We start from the raw sequence: 20,612 nt of genomic DNA, 5'->3' as shown, positions 1-20,612 counted from the left end.
ATACGGGGTTGATCTAAACTGAAGTTTGTTTGTATTGTATGGTCTAAGATTGGGAAAACATAAGCATCCAAAGACTCTAAGAAACGAATAATTTTAGGGGAACATGGAATAGCTTTTCATAAAGGGAGATATTTCCTAAGGGAATAGAAGGTAACCTGTTTATCGAATGTACTGCACTGCTGAAAGCATCATTCCAATATGTTAAGGGCATGGTAGCATGATCAAGCATAGAGATACCAGTTTGAATTGTCTGTCTGTGTTTGCGTTTAACCAATGCATTTTGTTCAGAAGTATGCAGACATGTAAAGCGGTGTATGATTCCTTGTTGTAAGAGGCACTGCTTCAATGCTTGAAATTCTCCTTCCCCATCTATTTGCAATGCTTTGAGTTTGTAGTAAGGAACCCTTTTAACTTGCATATGAAATTGAGGAAAAATCGTGAGAACTTCAGACTTTTTTTTGTAGGAAGTAAACCCAAGTGTATCTGGTACATGCATTTGTGAATATAACATAATACCGAAAACCATTAGAAGGAACTGGAGCAGTTCCCCAAACATCAGTAGCTACAAGTTGGAGAGGTGTAGTGTACTCAAACAATGACTATGAAATGGCAGTTTATGTTTTGTCCTTAAATGACAAGCAACACAAGCAAGGGATTCTTTATTTGAACCAACTGGTATATTACAATGATGAAGTTCCTTTTTAAGTGTGACATTACATAGATACCTTAGCCTAACATGACATATTTGTAAAGGAACAACTATATTAGTAGTAAAACACTAAGTTGAGCCAGAAGATAGAGTATTCTTAGAGGAGCTATTTAAGTGCAACCTGTAGAGTCCATTATGCACTGATCCTTAAAGAAGTATCTACCTGGTTTTCAGATCACGAACCTAACACTGTGTAGGAAGAAACTTAATCATCACTTGATTATCCTTGGTAAACTTGGACACAGATAAGAGATTTTTGGTTATGCTAGGTACAAACAGCAAAGATTGTATGTATAACAATCGTGAACGAGTAAGTAAAGAAGACTAACCAGTAGACATAACAGAAAGGGCATTTCCATTACCAACATATACATTACCTAGACCATTATAGGAGGTACTTTCACATAGTGAAGCAGCTAAGTGCGTGAGATGTTGTGTTGCTCCAAAGTCAGGATACTAGGTATTATCACCAATAATTTTAGGTGTTGTAAGATAAGCCTGAGGAGAATGACTTAAGTTATAAGCTACTAAGGTCGTGGCACTTATGTCACGGGTCGTGGTTCAAAACCCGTGACCATCGCACCAAATGCATCTAATGGAGGTATATTATTTAGATGGGGATCATTTGGCCCACAAGAACTGGCTCGATTCAGTAAGCTATTGGAAAAGCCTGTCAGATTGAAGCCTGGGTGGCTCAATATGGGAACCAATATTAGAAGATTGATAGGAATTATACCTTGTAAAGATTAGATTTGATTTGATATTGTATATCTTATAAATCCTATTATTTAAGGGATAAGCCAATCTCATCCGTCGATGTAACTTAATCTAGACCATCGATTTTGAAGGAGCTCAACTATAAATAGAGAGCCTCCCCCTCACTTGTAACACGCTTCATTCATCCATTGTTTTATTATTCTTTGTGAATAAGAGCATATTGAGAGCATTTACTCAAACACCTTTAGTGCAATCTTTTCTGTGGCTTTCTGTTGTTCTTTTGTGGCTGCTTTTGGCATAATTACTTTCACTATACAAATTGGTGCCTTGGAGGAATTCTAAAGAAATCCCCAATTGTGGTAGTTAGGCTGACTTAGGTGAGTTTGGCACGAACGGATTGTCAAAGGCCGCACGAATCGCAAGACGAAAGATCTAGCCCTATGACATTTATAGATTGTGGAAAACTGCCAGTGAATGGATTGGTCTATATATGTACTAAAGCAAGTGAAAGGAACTAATCTGATTGTGAACTAGGAACAGTAGGAGGCATCATGGGTAGGGATGATGGTATTCATGGTGCTATAGGGGGACCATTACCAAATGTACACATATTTGCTTGTGGAGGAGGTTTGTAGCCTGCACTCTTATAGGAGGAATCAAAATGATAGTAACATCGATCGACAAGGTGACTTGTTTTCCCACATAATTTGTATCACCCCTACCCGTATCCATTACCGGAATAGAGTACGAGGCATTACCAAGAAGCACGAAACACTTACAGATAATTTAAATACATTTTCATAACAACTTATCTCGATTTCATACTATTTCATATTTAAGCTTTATTCACCAAAGTATTTGAAATATCATCTTTATGCAAATAGCACACATGAGGTACATAATTCCATAATTATGAATGAACACATTTATCAAACATATTCCATGTTTTTATATATATCATAGTTTCTTATTTCCATGTATCAATTACGATCACTTCCTCGTATTTCAGACAAATACTTGTAACAATTCATAAATATGCAAATCACTAGCTCTTCCTGCCAATCACGATTTAAATTGCCAAATCACTTATTGAGCCCAATTTCAATGTTCACTAAAATCTATCATATAAATTTGGATGTACGTATTCATCAATAAATTCCATGTACATATATCATCATCTCATATTTCCATATACATTTACTTTTCACATTTATGAATTCAAATAGCATATACAAGACATACCAATGTATTTCAAGTACGTTTTCATGATATTTCATTTCGAACTCAGATTATTTCATACTAGAAGTTTTCTCATTAACTCATTTGGAATACTAATTCATACGGATAATACACTCAAGGCGTAGAAATATATAATCACAAATGAACTCATTCATCAACCAAGTTTTATGCTCATGTCTCATCAACTCGTATTTCTTTATGTCACATAATTCCATGTAATACTTATCAAACTTCTTCAAATTAGTGAACATCTTACGAAATTGGTCTGCACCGGTATGCACTGAATTTCACTGATAATCACTGATGCCATAGCATAGCTATGGTCTTTTCACTAGAATGTCATAGCTCAGCTATGGTCTTATATCTTATACACATATCACACCGATTCCATATATCCCAGATATGGTCTTACACAGAAATCACTTGTCATTTGTAGCTGAAGCTACCACTATTCACTGATCAGGTAGCTGGAGCTACCATTTTTCACTGATCAAATTACTTATTATTAAATTAGGAAACGTCTTATGAAATTGAGTACGTCGTTGCTCAGTGCCACGATTCACAACTCAGTATGGTTTTCCTCATTAAAATACCATACCTACGTTTCACAACTCGGTATGGAAAACACCATACCTACTTTTCATGCTCGGTATGGACAATACCATTCCTATATTTCATAACTCAGTATGGGCGATGCCATACCTACGTATCATAGCTCAGTATGGACGACGCCATACCTACGTTTCATAGCTCGATATGGAAATACCATACCTACGTTTCACAGCTCAGTATGGTTAATACCATACCTATGTTTCACAACTCAGTATGGCTAATACCATACCTACGTTTCACAACTCGGTATGGTTAATACCATACCTACATTTCACAACTCAGTATGGACCAACCACGGTCTTTTCCGTCAATTCATCTTGTCATTGAACTGAAGTGCTCAATTTGATCATTTATTCAATTTTCATGCTTTTACATTATTCACAATTTTATCATCAATACATATGAAATAACACATCATGAAATTCATAAAATTAACAAATGATCATTAAAATTTAGCCATATAAACTCAGAAGTTCGATTTTTGTATTATAACGATAATCATAGTTTCATAATAAATATTCCAAATAAAACATTATATCATTTCTAATTCAACACTTATCGATTATAATCGGGCATGTAATCAATTTATACACGAGTCATTTATATATATATATATATTTTTCCTCCTCCTCCTCTCCATCCACATCCTTAGTATAAATAACACACTTGTAAGTTGTAAGTAACATTATCCATAATTTTCACTATTTACTTATGTGAATATCCAAGCTATTCATCCATGTCATAGTCACTAAATTATTTTCATCTTGAGCTACAGAACTCCAAATTAAGATCCATAAATTTTCCCAAAAACTAGACTCATATATCTTCTTACCATAAAAATTTCATAATTTTTGGTTGGGCCAATTAATACAGTTTATTCATTGAAGTCTCCCCTGTTCTGCTGTCTGACAATTCCGACCCTTCTTCACTAAAAATTAATTATCTCCTCGTACAGGATTCAAATGATGTTTCCGTTTTTTCTATCGAAAATAGACTCATTCAGGATTCTAAACATATAAATTTTAGCCCCTAATTATTTGTATCCAATTTTTTATGATTTTACAAAGTCAGAACAGGGGAACCCAAAATCATTCTAACCTTGTCTCACAAAATTTATCATATCTCATAGAATTCCATTTCTTACATCATTTCTTCTATAAGAAACTAGGCTCAATAAGCTTTAATTTCATATTTTATTCATCCTCCAATTCCATTTCTACAATTTTTGGTGATTTTTCAAAGTTAGACTACTGCTGCTGTCCAAAACAGTTTTAGTGCAAAATGTTGATTTCCATTTTGCCCCAAATTTCACAATTCATACAATTCAGTCCTTGCTCAATTAACCCCTCAATTAAGATAATTTTGTCAATTAATAATTTTCCTAGACATTATAAGTTATTTCATAACTATTGAAATTCAGAATTTCCACATAAAACTCTAACTTCAAACTCTTTTACAATTAGGTCCCAAACATTCACTTTCTATTCAATTCTTTCAATAAAATCAACATATAAACAATTCAAAGCTCTAATTCCATTCCCAATCATCATATACTTCCAGAAAATATTCATAGAAACTTTCAATTTCTTTCATAGAATCAAAAATTAATGAATTCAACAAGTGGACCTAGTTGTAAAAGTCACAAAAAGACAAAAATTTCAAGAAATAATCAAGAATTGAACTTAATTGAAGTAAAAATATGAAAAACCAGTTTAAGAGATCTCTTCCATGGTGTTTTTGCTGATGAGAATGCAGAAAAATAAAGAGAAATCTAGATAATTCTACTTTAGTCCTAGCTTTATTAAGTAAATTTTGTAATTTTTCAATTTTACCCTTAATTCTCCTTATTTTCTTGCTGATTTCATGCCCTTTCCGGCCCAAATAGACCTTGGGTCTATTTGCCTTTTAAACCCTCTTTCTTTTATCATTTAAGCTATTTAATCATTTCCCACAATTTTGCATATGATACAATTTAGTCCTTTTTGTTCAATTAACTATCAGAACTTTAAAATTTCTTGACGAAACTTTAATACTAACTTATTAACACTCCATAAATATTTATAAAAATATTTATGGCTCGATTTAAAGTTCTCGAGGTCTCGATACCTCGTTTTCGATTCTAATTATCTTAATATTTATTTTTAGTACACTATTCACTATTTCAAAATTTTTCCTAACTTCACATTTAACTTATACTCACTAAATTAATAATATTTTCTACTTATTTGTCGGATTTAGTGATCTTGAATCACTGTTCTGACACTACTGAAAATTAGGCTGTTACATAGTTGGTACTGAATGCGTGACCCAGATAAGCGACCATGCCCACAACCTCGAGAAGAGAAGGAAGAATGATAAGTTAGAGTGGGCAAACTATTAACAGTAGATTCAACTCGTTAATGAATGGCCATATTTGCTAAACTAGGAGCTTCAACCATTGTCACTAGCTGTCGTGCTTCAACATCAAGCAACATGGTGGAAACACCTAAAACATTGTAAAGTATCTGACTTGCTATTATAACTGTAATAACAGACTCATACTCAGATGACAACCCATTCAAAATTGCAATGACATGTTCATGCTCACTAATAACTTCTCCACAACTGGCAAGATTATCACAATAATCTTTGATCTTTATTAAAAATTCCTTCATTGAGAGATCACCCTTGTGTTGAGAGTGTAAGGCCCTTCTGTAAAACATCAACCGAGGCGTAGTCTTATTACCATACAAGTTTTCAAGAACAGTCCATATCTGAGCACTGGTATCCATACCAATAAAATGTGGAAGAACTCTTTGACTTACTGATGAAAGGAGCCATGAGGCAATGGCACTATCTTATTGCTCAAATCAATCAAAATCAAGATTTTCGTGAGGCATGCCATTTTCATCTGGAACTAATTAAGGAGGAGGAACAGTATGAAAATCAAGAAAATGTTGAAGCTTATAAGTCTTGAGGGACAAAAGAACTTGTTGACACCACGTAGGTAGTTATTGTCATCAAGGAAAATGCTGATTTTCTTGGTGAACAAGAACCAATTGTCAAACACCCCATCACCAAGATTGGAAGCCATAACTAGTGTAGTAGACTGAATAACAGACGGACTAGATGGAAGAGCCATGAAAACACAGGTACTTTAACGAATGAACTCCAAGAAGAAATTTACTTCTGATACCATATTAAACTAACACAAAAAACAAAGAATAATAGAGAGATTATGAATCAAAAACTGATCATTGAATTCATCTTAAGAGATACAATAATTGTTATTTTATTTATACACAATAACAAGAATTGTTAACAACAGTTAACAACCTAACCGTTAACTAACTGATAACTAATAACTAACAGCTTAACGAACTTGATCAGTTACTCTAACATTCGATCCAAAATTCGACTCGGAAAATCGATCTAAAAAACCTCTTTAAAATACAATTTTAAATACCCTGTTTAGGGACTCCATTTGGAAGGATTTTTCCTGCTTTTTCTTCTCTGCTTCTTGTCTAGGAGACCATTCCCCCTTCTTATTCACCTCAATATCAACAAGTAGGTTAAACAAGCTGTGTTCTTTGCTTAGTTTTGCTCTCAAGCAATTTAAGGTTACCTTTGTTTTTCCCCTTGTAAAGTGGTGGCACACTTTGTCTATGCATGAAACCACCTGGCTTGACCAGCTGGCAAGGAAGCTAAAATATGTTTTCCATGCAACTTTTCTATGTTGTGAGATTCACACCTATCTTTGTCTTTATTTCTTGACGTTGTGGTTAGAGGATGGTAATGGTCTACATTTACGAGATGGGTTCTTTAAATCTTTAGGGTTACTTTATTGCTAGAAAAAGATTGACAAATGGTGAACCCAACTTTAAAAATAAAGTAGAGATTATTGAAGTGTTGCAAAATAACTAGGACAGAAGTCAAAGCATATCTATACCTTCATTTAAAAATTGTCTCTCAAAAATTTCTCTAACTAGAATTTGAGCGGCTAATTTTATGAAAACACAACAATGTCTTTTAAGAATTTATTTAAGTTATTTTAGATATTTGGTTAACTATAGATTAGATGGTGGTGACACTTGTGGACTATTAAGGAAACTTGGCTTGGAATCATGATTTGTCTTTCGGTTAATTTAAGTAACCATCCTAGATTATTAGTTAGACTTTAAATTGATCTCTAAATTTCAAAATATTTTATTTGAATATTCAAAATATTATTATTATATCAATCATGCCATTATGTTAATTTAGCCATTAATTTAGACGTTGAATGTCAATTTGAATCTGACATGAAACAGATTTAAAAATGCGTGTACTTATCACATTAGCATGTTGGAAATTTAAAACAAACGGTATCAATAAAATTTAGGAAGATTTGTTTTATTTTTAAAACATCAAATTCAAGTTATTCACACATAAGTGACTCAATTAAAAATAATGTTATATAAATTTTAATACATATTATAGTTTTGTTGTGTATATTTTACTTTTAGTGTTATCAAATATTTTGATTATTTTTATTTTTTTCTGATATGTCTTAATACATCTCATATTTTACATCTTTTATTATAATTGTCTATTTTAAATTTAAATTTATTTATTCAAAAATTATATTAATACATGTTACTAAAAATATTATATTATTTTCATAAGAAACCGTATTATTTGATTTTATGAAGTGAAGCGAGTACATATTCTATTTATATATATATATATATATATATATATATATATATGGGGCAAATTCAGGAGTTGATAGGGTCTTCGACTTCTTAAAATGGAAAATTTTTATTTAAGTTTTTAAAATTTTTAAAATTTTAAATTAGTAAAGATAAAATTGTACTTTATCCCTCTTAAAATAATAAAATTTTGATTTAATCATTTAAAATTTATATTTTTATTGTCGTAAAAATTACAATTTAATTTTAATCCCTTAAAAAAATTCTAGCTTTGGTCATATATATATATATATATATATATATATAATGCCCTAGTCTAATTTGCATATTTCTAGAATGATTCAAAGTTAAACTTTAGGGTCACTTTTCATTTGAAGTTAAAAAAGTAGCTGGTTAGACATATGAAACAAGAACAATGTTCTTCAAGAGCCTATGAAGTTGAATAAACATGTCAGTGGATTGATGCACTCTGCTTCAGCATTCATCAAATAAACAATAAAAAGAGGCGGGAAAGTAAAAGGAAAGCAGCAAGCAGAGGCGGATAAAAGGACCTACAAGTATAAAAGGCTACTGATATGCTATCGGTTATGCTAGCATGGATCCTGCCATGGATGGAAGACCCAATTCAAAGAAAGAGTGAAATTATTAACAATTTGATAAATTTTACACAGTTTGTAAAAACTAAAATAAATTATCCATTTCAGAAATGAAATATACATGAACTATCATATTAGTGTCATTAAAACTTTAATAGTTCAATTAATTTTTTGTTTAAAAAATAATTTGACTAAATTTAGGAAGGTTGAGATTTAAAGTAATAAAATGGACAAAGCATTAGGGATAAATTTATCATTATGTCTTATACTTTTTAAAATAAGAATAAAATAGTTTTAATAAAGAGTGGATAGAAATTTTATAAATTATACAAATTATTTTATGATATTCTTTTACCAGAAAATCATTTTTGTTCTTAGATATTTCTAATATTAATTATATTATATTTAATTATTTAGAATATTTTTCACGTGAGATAAAACTAAAGAAAATAAAAATATAACTTATGACTAAAAATATCTTAATCATATCAAACTAACATCTAGATTAAATTTACAGCTAATTATATCCTACTTAGCAAATATATATGTGTTCCTCACCGTAACATGTTGTTACACATTATCAATCAACGTAAAGAAAGAGAAGGAAGGATCGAGAAAAGTCGATTCATCTATTTTAGGGATGAAAATCAAATAAATAGAGGAACTTAGGATTAATATTCCACATATTAAGGTTTTTGAGTGGAAAGGAATTCAACTGTATTTGTGACATTTGATATCTTATGAGATATCAGGTTGGGAAACTGAAAATACATTTTCAAAACTAGTAAACTTAATCAATGTCCAAAACCCAGATCAGAACCCTCATATTTCATAGCAGTAATGTGGTCCAACTTTTCTTTCATCTCATTACTCATGTTGTTCTTCCAATCCCCAACACTGCCACGCCTGAAATAAAACTTGTACTCAAAGCCTAACCAAGGATCAGCTCCATGTTGGTTCACTTCCAGGTTTTTAAGCCTTTCCAGGCTGCATCTCCACAACACTTTGTCTACCTCTTTTTCCTTCTCAAAAGGCCTTCCAAGGAAACAAGCCAACCGCCTCAGTTGCCCCTTTGGGTCCTTCCTCATGTCTTCATATCTCAAGAAAAGTATCTTCTCAGGCCTCTTTATACTTTCTTTCCAATAACTTAAAACATGGTCATGGAATGGTCCAAAGACATGAACCCCTCTGCAAAAGCTGTCAAAAGCTTCATTCATTGGCCATGGATCAATTCCATGGGTAGTAACCAAAGAGTTAAAAAAGTGCCACAACGACCCAAACGTGTCCTTAGGGTCTCGAGTGATATACACGATCTTGCAAGCTGAGTTTTTAACAGATTCGGGTAACATAGGGTAAGGGATATGGGTTCGGAATAGTCTTGGAGAAGACATATATGAGAGATCAGGATTGGGATTTTCCTTGAAAAGCTGAACTTCCAGAGATGGCATTAGCTCATTAGGATGACGTTTCAGCAAAGGGTCATTGTTATCATCATCCATGCGACCAATGGGATTCATTATTGTTGGGATGATAGCCTTGAGCCATGTGGTGCCTGTCTTCATAGAAGAAGTCAAAAATACATCAGAGTCATTTGCTTGGAAGTTCAACCTCGCAGCCATGGCAGCAGGAAGGTGAGAACTGGTATACCAGAAGCCTTCCCATTTGTAAAGATCTGAGCAACACCATGTTTCTTTCGGGAGTTCGCCGAACAAAGTAGAAAATGCAGATGGAAAACTAGAGTGCTCCATGGAAAGATCTTCCCAAAATATAACACCTGTTAGATATAGGAAAACTAAACCAAGTACAAGAAATATAAACAGCACTTTGCTTGAAAAAGCAAAATTTATAATGAGAAAAAAGGGATAAAGGTAGGCAGCCCTAAGATCAGAGAAAGTCAATAGAAAAGTAGTATTGATATGAAAAGCATTGGGACATTTACCTCCCTTGGCTCATACAATAATTATATTTAAGTATAGCCTTTTATAATAAAACATAATTGCAAATAAAACTAACAGAACAGCACTTTGCTTGCAGCTAAATAACAGCTGAAGCCAAAACAAGTTAGCATTATATTTGCTTGAATAAATTATGAATATAGCAATGGAAGTCCCCAGCTACACAAAGAAAAGGCACTTTAATAATAGATTCGTCCATTCCTATATCTCAGTTGCAAAACTATGGCCAAACCTCAGAATCTCTAAAGATAAATATGTCAGGACATGTATTGTCAAACTTTTTTAAGTTTTAGATAATTTTGAAGGTGAATTCTCATATCTGTATACGAATATGCACCAAACATATGCTTTAGACTCATAAGTCTGAGAAACATAACTTATACATCAATGTAGAAGCAACAAAAATTATTGTCTATCAGCAAAATTCGATTCAAAAAAAAAAATTGTCTAGTTAATTAAATCGAGTTATTTGAGTCAACTTAGTAAATAATTCGAGTTTTATCTTCGAGTCACGTTAAATTTTACAATTCCAATAATTCAAATAACAGATTGGTGTAAATACCCCTGTGATCCTTATCAATTTTGAAAATGAGCAAATTAATTTCCTTCCAACAAAAATTCCAAAAAAAAATCAAAATAACTTTTAAAAATTCTAAAATATTCATAAAAATTATAAAATTTATATTTTTAAAAATTTTAATTTTTAAAAAATTAAAGAATATACAAATAAAGAAAGTTAAAAATTAAATTTTTTCCTAAAATAATAATTTTAGGCCTAAATAAGTTAATTAATTATTTAAGTTTATCATACTAAAGTATTTTATTATTTTATTATTTTTTGCTATGCAAAAGTTTTCAAACATATATGATTTCAAATTTACTTGCTCTAATATGAAATTAGTTATACCATAACCATATTTTAATTTGAGATGTTTAATATTTTTTAAATTTAACTCAAATAATTTCACTCAATTCAACTCGACTCGATTCAAAAAAATTTCTAGTCGAGTTAGGATGATAAAATATGACTCATCAACTCAATTAACTTAAATTTTTTTAACTCAATTAATTTAAAAAAAAAATTTACTCGAATCGATCAAACGCTCACCGCTATTTATCTCTGTTCAACTTGTACATGCCAGCCTGCATATTTACAAAATAAATAGAACATATTGAAAGCCAAATACAGTAGTATTAATATTCACTTGAGTAAATTAATATCATTGAAAATATACGAGGCTCAAACTACGAACATTAGGTTAAAGTACAGAAGTTACTGAAGCCAAATACAAACAGTTGCAGAAGTTTGGTTGAAAATTTTACCACATCTTTAGGGTAACTTTTCATTTGAAGTTTACAAAAGTAGGTGGAAAAGTTGGACAAATGTTGAACCCTAAGCGTTGCTAATAAGTAGGAAAAAACATATATAAAGCATGCTCTAAAGTTTGATTCCTAATCTACTTTCAAGCACTTTTCTAGAATGATTCAAAGTTAATTTTTAGGGGTTACTTTTCATTTGAAGTTCAAAAAAATAGCTGAAAAAGTTTGACAAATGGTTAACCCAACTTTAGAAGTAGAGTAGAATGATTCAATTTCGGTCTCGCTATAAAATTTTTAGCTTCACCTTATCTCTCTCATTGGAGAATTTGGTAGGACTTACGTCACTAGGTCTTTCTTGCAACAAGTTTTTTGGAATTGACTGATATAAATTTTTTCGAAATGTTAAAGTGTTTCTGAGAATCAACTTGTTGAAGTCATTCATCAAGAAAAACAATTTAACACCTTTTTCAACTAATTCTATGTTAGCAATATAGGATTATGTGGATTTCTGGCTTCAAAAATTATCAAATTCTTATAAACAATAAAGTAAATCTACATTTGAATTGGATTAAAAAATTGTAATGATGGGTTATGCATATGGATTGGCGTCTGGAATTTTTTTTTATAAGATATATGATGATGAAAAGTCGAAAACCAAAATGGTCCGTTGCTAAATGGCTCATTGGTAGCTTGATTAACTTCGCTTTGAATTTTGGCTTTGGTCTAAATAGAGAGTATATTTGAAGTTTTTGTTGTGTTTAGGTGGTACACATGTATATAAGTTTTTGAAGTTAGGCTCGAAACTTTAATAGACAACTTCTAATTTTATCATATGTAAATGTAAGGTGTAGGTTTTCGTTCAAATTATTTTAGTTTAATTCTCATTATATATAATTTTTAAAAAATTATTTTAGTATAAGTTCAAATATATTTTAACTTTTAGTTCGTTGAGTTTTATATTGAGTTGGTTTTAATTATAATTGATTGAACATGTATTATTTAAAATTTATACTTATTACTATACATGAAAATACCTTAAAAATAAAAAAGTAAAAAGTAAAAGAAATTATAATTATGAAATGTAAAATCAACTTCTTCATTGAAATTGTCAAAGCAAAATCCATATTACAAATATGTAATGAATGGGAAAGAATCCAACAAAACCTATATATGATAAACATACATGATGTAATTGGAGACTCTCGCACATTGCAATTTTAATTTCCTTGGTTTTTTTTTTCATTCAATTTGATTTATTGTAAATACAACAAGAATAACATTCAAAAGTTTAAATTTACAGCGTTTCATAATGTAACATTTTCTACAATTGAAAACCAGCATTTGACATCAAATCTAATGCTAACCACCAAACTTTAAACATGTCTCCACGATTTATACCTACTATCACCAAGGTTAAGGTCATTTCATTTCCTTTCTTATCTGCTATCGAAAATACAACACTACCTACCTTCTCAATTTTTCTCTCAATATTGATTATAGTGACCATGGTCTCATCAACTTGTTTGCACACTAGTTGAACACCATTTTAGAACCAATTTCTACAAACAGTAAGTCATTTATCTTCCATTACAAAAATATAAATACTTCCAATATTGCTAAAAACACCGCTCCTGCCTCTGCCAAATCAGCATCATTTGCTGCAGTAGGACTTGAAAATAGAACTCTTACAACACCCTCCATATCGCTCAAAACATCTCCACAACTTACACTATCCTCATTTGCTGTCCCACATACAATGAACTTTAAACACCTCCATATCATCAGTTTAATATACATCCCTAATTATTTTGGTATGTTTTGATGAATTTGAAGATAATATTCGTCCTTAAAATTTTGGGATGAAATTCATCCTTAATTATGAGATGATTTTCAATAATTGTCCCTAAAATTTTTTAGAGACATAATTTTAAAAAACGCATATTGAGGACGATTTAAGTCATTTCTAAAATTATTGAAAACATTTTTCAACCTTTTAAAATCAACTATGATATCTTTATTTTCTATTAAGTTAATGATTTGTTGTTTTTGTTTAGTTTTATTAGAGTAAAATTATTTAATTGTTGATATTTGTTTTATTTAAAGATATATAAATAAACTGTAATACAATGAAATAAAATAAATTTATAACTTTGCTAATAAAAATTTATTTTTCAAACTTCAACAATGATTTTTGCCAATATATTATGGATTAATTTTAATTAAATATTTTAGAGAAATATAGTACCATTGGAATTAATTGTTTTAAAAACAAAGTCAATGGCGATTGAGATGAAAATTTCAACCCCTTTCACAACCATTGATTCGGCTCTCAATTAGTTTCTATCATTTTCCTAATCCAATTCTATCAAAGGGGAACCATATTTTTCTTTTAATTTGGACTACTTTGATTTGTAACAATGAAACACTTTAGCAAGTATTCTAATGTTGGTACCCAAAGGAAGCTTAGCACGATTAATTTCAACCTAAGCACAATAAGATCTCATTAGTACTTTATTTAGGCTATATTACGAAACAAAAAGAATAAGGGTCTTTAGGGGTCTTTTATAATAAAAACAAATAATAATAGGAATTCTAAAAAGAAAATTAATCGGATCTGATTATGATTATGGATGATTAGCTCGTTTTGGTAATCCGTATAAACTGTCGCATTGGGCTTCTTATCAATTAACTGGTCGATATCCTATTAGGATCTTTCAATACATCCACTAGAATAACACGTCAACAAAGACTATTTATCTTCCGACCACAAAATCCAGATTGGCTCAGGGTTAAGGTGATCATGGATGAGTCATACCAAATTTGGGTTAATTCCACCTTAATAACTTCCTAAGGTTGTCGTGCCTAAGATTTATTCTACGTTCTTCCTTTCTCGAAAGGTTGATCCATTGAGTAGCCCTACAAAATAGTCAATTCATCATACCTTCACTCGCTAATCCTCATAGAGGGATTAATTCCTCATGGTTTTCATAAACAATATAGAATCGGTACAAATGGTAAACATAATTAGCGAATCAAAAATATAAAATATAAAATTTAGGAAAAATAACCTTATTTGTATTAAGAATGAGAGTAAATTCACAGCGTTTGATTACATTCACAGACCAGATCTTCCGAAATAAAACAAGACAAAACAGAAATAAACTAAAACTAAGGAAGATAAAGACTAAATTAAAGAGAGAATTTTAAGCTAAGAAATTGGTGTCTAAAACATGTGCCAAAGGAACTTATTTATAGATTTTAGGTAGACATCGTCCTTAACCCTAGATTAATTGATATTCTCGAGTTTTAAGTTGGATTGTGCAGACTAAAACGTTTTTATTTTATTGGTAGAAGGAAGGGTTTACTGAAAGCACAGTAGTGACAATCAATAGATTTCCCCTTGTACGTGAGAATATAGTGAAAATACACTATTGACGATGCATTTAAACATAAATTTGTTATAGGAAAATATTATGGGTGGGAGATGACTAAGGACAGAGACACTCATGTATAAATTAATGAATACTACAAACAGTTAGAGGACCTCAAATTCGAGAATACAACTTTGAAAGAAGTGTCGACTGCTTATTGAAAAGCCGTCTCAATCATGGGGTGACTGCAAGCAACAATGTAAAAACAAGCACAAGTAGCTCTCACCTGTAAACTTAATCACTCACATCAATGTTGAGGACACCAACATGAAAAGATTCAAAGCTGTCAAAGGAAAGGAGATCACTAACTTGATGGAAGACAAGACAAAAAGAGGTATAAAAAATATGATGTGCCCAATGCTTAAAATTTTATCTTCAAGAGAAAATTGAATTTGATTCGTGTAGGGTATACTATATGTCATTATACATCTCAGTGCAGAAGAGGATAAATGATAATCTTACTAAGCCAAATACCAATTTGATTAAAGTAGTTTTAGGGTTTATTTTCGAGTCCTATTGCAGTTAATAATGCGGGTTCAGCAGAGGCAGGGGCGAAGTTTATAGCATTGGATTTGTTCTTATCCATGGGATGGAAGATTAACAGCTATCTTATTGTAGAAGATGGTTCAAAGATGGTGTATAATTGGTGTCTAAATAAGGATATGAGACCGTGATCGTTGCAAACGAAATTTTTAGATATTGAGAGAAAAATTGAGCAGGTGGGTAGAGTAGTACTCTTGATGGCAGATCAGAAAGATAATGAAATAGCTTTTATATTGACAGTAGTAGGTATTAATCGTGGTGACATGTTTAAAATTTAGGGGTGAATATTACCTTTGATATCGAGTATTTATTTTTCAATTATAGGAAACATTTCAGTGTGGTATTTTTAAATTGTTCTTTTGAATGTTGTTTTTGTTATATTTATAACAAATCTTTTTGAATGAAACAAAAAGAAAAAGAAAATCTGAATAAACTAGTTGACATAATTTGTTGTAATCATTTCTCAAGTTAATGCTGTGATGAATATGATAAAGTGAATGACAGATTTTGATACCGCTAGACATATATACCACAATTAAAATGCTTTTCGTGTCCTACTCCCAACTAAAGGAAGGTGAAGATATTGCCTATCTTGGAAAGTTAGGAGCTACACGTGTTTAGAAAAAATAAGGTATGCTCAAACTTACATATAAAAAGATATATATCAATAAAAATGTATAATTGATGATTAATTATCTTATTTATTTTTTAAATTAACAGAAATTAAATTACTTTAATTTATTAAAATGTACTCACTATCAAAATTTTAAAAATAAAATCATTTACAAAAATTTCAACAATGCCACAGTCCTTTAAATCAACAGTTAATAAAAATGACCTGTTGGATCAACTCCAAACTAAAATTTAAACCATGCTAGTCCCCATAAAACAAGTCCTTATCAAAATTTCAACATTGCTTGACCCTTAAATAAATACCTTATAAAAATTTCTACAATGTTAGGTTACTTGTCATGTGGGACTAAGATTTTCTTTTCCCTAATTCTAAGCCCCGGCCCGTCCCCACATTTTTAGACCTAAAAAAATTTTCTACAAAGCCAAACCCCAGAGACCAAGTCCGAACAAAATTTCACAATGCTAGGCCCCATATAACATGATCTAATAAAAATTTCCACATAACTACTTATTATATATCTATGTAAAATTCTTTAATCGATAATTTCATGTTCAATTCACATATACTAACAATATTTTATGATCCAAATGTTGTATTAATAAAAATTTCAATTTTTTATAATTTAGAAAACGTGTATTAGTGCATTATGTTGGCATATAATTTTTTTTTAATATATAAATGCAATGGTTTGAAATGTGAACATGATTGCGCTGTTTGCTTGAAATCTTATATAAACATATGCCATCCACTCCACTCTTGTTCCATATCAACCTTCCCATTATCATCTCTAAGAGAAACCATGAAAAGGTGGTTAATACCATCGTATTTTGTGATCTTTTCCCTCTTCTTTACCTATAATTCTTCTGCTCTAACAATACCGTTTTGCCCTCATGACCAAAGTGCTGCCTTAATCCAATTCAACAGCTCCTTTTCCATTGATTGTTCCGTTTTTAGCCAACCATCTATACTCAGGGCTAAGACAATCTCCTGGGAGGAAGGAACAAACTGTTGCTTGTGGGATGGAGTTAAGTGTGATACTGAAACAGGAAATGTGATTGCCCTTGATCTTAGTTTCAGCTGCCTTTTTGGCCCTTTCCCCTCTAACAACACCCTCTTCCTCCTCCGCCATCTCCGTCAGCTTAACCTTGCCGGGAATGATTTCAGACGCTCCCCTATGGCATCCCAATTTGGTCAATTGACTAGTTTGACCCATCTAAACATCTCCTGGTCGAGCTTTATTGGTAAAGTTCCACCTGAAACCTCACGCCTTTCTAAACTATTATCCCTTGATTTATCCATCTATGGTTTGATGTTTGAAGGGCATGTCTTTGAAAATATGGTCGCAAACTTGACACAACTAAGACACCTTCTCCTCTCAGATGTCAATATGTCTCAAATTGTTCCTACTTCTTTCCTTAACATGTCTTCTTACATACAAACTCTTGTCCTCGAGAATAATTACGAACTGCACGGAAAGTTCCCTGAAGATGTTTTCCGCTTTCCTTACTTACAAAAGTTCCGTGTTTCTAGTAATTATCTTGAACTCAAGTTCCCAAAGACAAATTGGAGTGCTCCCCTCAAGTCACTGCAAGTAACATTGTCATATTTGCAGGAACTGCCTGATTCAATTGGTGACCTTACATCTCTGGAGATATTGGATCTTCCTGTTAATCATTTAGGAGGGCCAATTCCAGCATCTGTTGGCAACCTCACACGACTAAAATATTTAGATCTTTCCGATAATAACCTTAGTGGTGTTTTGCCAGTTTCTGCTTTTAACCTTAGACAAGTTCAATTTGTAGATTTTTCAGGAAACAAGTTGGCTGGTTCCTTTCCATCTCAAGTAAGTGAACTTTCACAACTTAGTATTCTAGACCTTGATCGCAACTTTCTCAGTGGCAGGGTACCGTCCCGGTTGTTTTCTCTTCCATCTTTAGTTTTGTTGAGGCTCAGTAATAACAAGCTTACTGGTCCAATTGACCAATTTGACAAGGTTGCTCCGTTGGAGGAGGCTTATTTGCAGAACAATGAGATAGAGGGTCCACTTCCTGGTTCTATTGCCCTACTTGTGAACCTTATTTATCTTGATCTTTCCTCCAATAAGTTGAGTGGAAATTTTGAGTTGGACAAACTATCAAAGTTCAAAAAACTTGAGTCTCTTACTCTCTCAAATAACGCTTTGCTATCATTTACCAGTGAAAGCAAGGCCAGTTACTCCTTGCCTAATCTTTTGTCACTAAACCTCTCTTCTTGTGACATCATTGATTTTCCAGATTTTGTACGGAATCTAGAAGGTTTGAGAGAGTTAGACCTTTCGAACAATCGAATCCATGTCATTGAAGCAAATATGTTTGTGAAGCTTAAAGAACTTCAACGACTGGATCTGTCACACAACAGTTTGCTATCCCTGAGCAACAATGGCAACCTTAGTCTTTTCTTGCCAAATCTTGATTACTTGTCATTGTCATCATGTAATCTAACTGAATTTGCAAATTTCTTGACAATACAAGAGAGTTTGCGAGAGTTATACCTTTCGAACAACAGCATTCAAGGCCAAATTACCAAACAAGAAAGAACTTGGGGAAGCAACCTAGGGACTCTTGATCTTTCTAACAATTTGTTGACGGTTGTAGAATATTATCCATGGAGGAATATAAATGTTCTTAGGCTTGACTCCAACCTGCTAGAAGGGCCACTTCTAGTACCACCGCCTTCCACATCTATTTTCTCAATCTCAAACAACAAATTGACGGGAGAAGTTCCATATTCGATTTGCGAATTCGGCGATTCAGAAATTGATGCAACTCTCGACTTGTCTCATAACAACTTGAGTGGAGTAATTCCAAAATGTCCAGGCTTGGCAAATATTGCTTACCTGGATTTGCATGCGAATAATTTTCATGGAAACATCCCTGATTTTTGTGTTAATGAAAACAATATGTTAAGTACACTTAATCTCAACGACAATGATTTTGATGGGCCATTACCTACATCCTTGGCCAACTGTCTTCTTTTGGAAGTGTTGATTCTTGGAAACAACAAGATAAATGACACCTTTCCCTATTCGTTGGGAAATCTTCCCTCGCTACAAGTGCTTGTCTTGCGCTCCAACAATTTCCATGGTCAAGTAATCAATCCAGACAACCAATCTTATTTCTCAAGTCTGCGAATCTTAGACCTCTCCCATAATAATTTCTCTGGTTATCTGCCAACAACTTTCTTCAAGAGTCTTGAAGGTATGATGGGTTTGGCCGATGTTGATATGGCTTATATGGGAGATCGTTTTCAATATTACACCGATTCCATGGTTCTCACAATGAAAGGTGAGGACATTGTGCTAGAGAGAATTCTAACTATTTTTGCAGCCATCGATATGTCAAGCAACAAATTCGAAGGAACAATTCCAGAAACAGTTGGAAACCTTATTTCTCTCCAGGTGCTCAACTTTTCTCACAACCACTTAACCGGTCATATTCCTTCCTCATTGGGGAATTTGGTAGCACTTGAGTCGCTAGATCTTTCTTGCAACAAGCTTGTTGGGGAGATTCCTTCGGAGTTGGCTGGTTTGAATTTTCTTGAAGTGTTAAACCTGTCAGAGAACCAGCTCGTTGGGCTCATACCTCAGGGAAAACAATTCAACACCTTTCTCAACGATTCCTACGCAGGCAATATAGGACTGTGTGGGTTTCCCGTTTCAAAAAGCTGCAGCCGTAGTGAACCACCACCAGAAATTTTTGAGGAAGAGGAAGTTGATTCTGCATTTGGATTGGATTGGAAATTTGTAATGATGGGTTATGGATGTGGAATGGTTTTTGGATTTTCAGCTGGATACATCATGATGACAATTCGGAAACCAAAATGGCTTGTTGGGATGATTCAACGAGCAGGCAACAGAGTTCTTAGGAGATTCAAGAAATATCGTTGAGGAAGACAGAATTTGTGAAGACAGATGTTTGCTCATCGGTGGCCGATTGAACACCTTTTCTGTGGAATCTCTGTCGCCATGATTTTCTTTTTTAATTATAGAGTCATTTGTAGTTTTGTCCATGTATTATGTACTTTTGAGTTTTAATAAATTAGATGAAATAATTCTTTATCTAACAGCATTGAATTTTGCTGAATACTTACTTGAATTTTGAATAAATAAAAATTAAATTAAATTTTGAGTTAATCGAATTAAATTATT

At 32.3% G+C, this 20,612-nt stretch overlaps 3 protein-coding genes across 3 annotated transcripts; 2 read left to right on the top strand and 1 right to left on the bottom strand.

Moving 5' to 3' along the window:
* Nucleotides 1-9,216: 9,216 nt before the first annotated feature.
* LOC108481244 (cytosolic sulfotransferase 5-like) lies at nt 9,217-10,330 on the bottom strand. The gene has a single exon (XM_017784404.2). It carries the CDS (start codon nt 10,289-10,291, stop codon nt 9,338-9,340), a length of 954 nt encoding a protein of 317 aa, XP_017639893.1. The 5' UTR covers nt 10,292-10,330; the 3' UTR covers nt 9,217-9,337.
* A 6,895-nt stretch (nt 10,331-17,225) lies between these two features.
* On the top strand, nt 17,226-18,766 carry LOC128280829 (receptor-like protein 9DC1). The gene is made up of 2 exons (XM_053019373.1): nt 17,226-18,658; nt 18,700-18,766. Exons 1-2 carry the CDS (start codon nt 17,226-17,228, stop codon nt 18,764-18,766), a joined length of 1,500 nt encoding a protein of 499 aa, XP_052875333.1.
* Nucleotides 18,767-18,773: 7 nt separating this feature from the next.
* LOC108481243 (receptor-like protein 43) lies at nt 18,774-20,351 on the top strand. Its single transcript, XM_017784403.2, has one exon. It carries the CDS (start codon nt 18,774-18,776, stop codon nt 20,349-20,351), a length of 1,578 nt encoding a protein of 525 aa, XP_017639892.2.
* Nucleotides 20,352-20,612: the final 261 nt, after the last annotated feature.

The sequence above is a fragment of the Gossypium arboreum genome, chromosome 1 (genome assembly GCF_025698485.1).
Source record: "Gossypium arboreum isolate Shixiya-1 chromosome 1, ASM2569848v2, whole genome shotgun sequence".
NCBI lineage: Eukaryota > Viridiplantae > Streptophyta > Magnoliopsida > Malvales > Malvaceae > Gossypium > Gossypium arboreum.
This window is presented reverse-complemented; position numbering and strand designations above follow the sequence as displayed.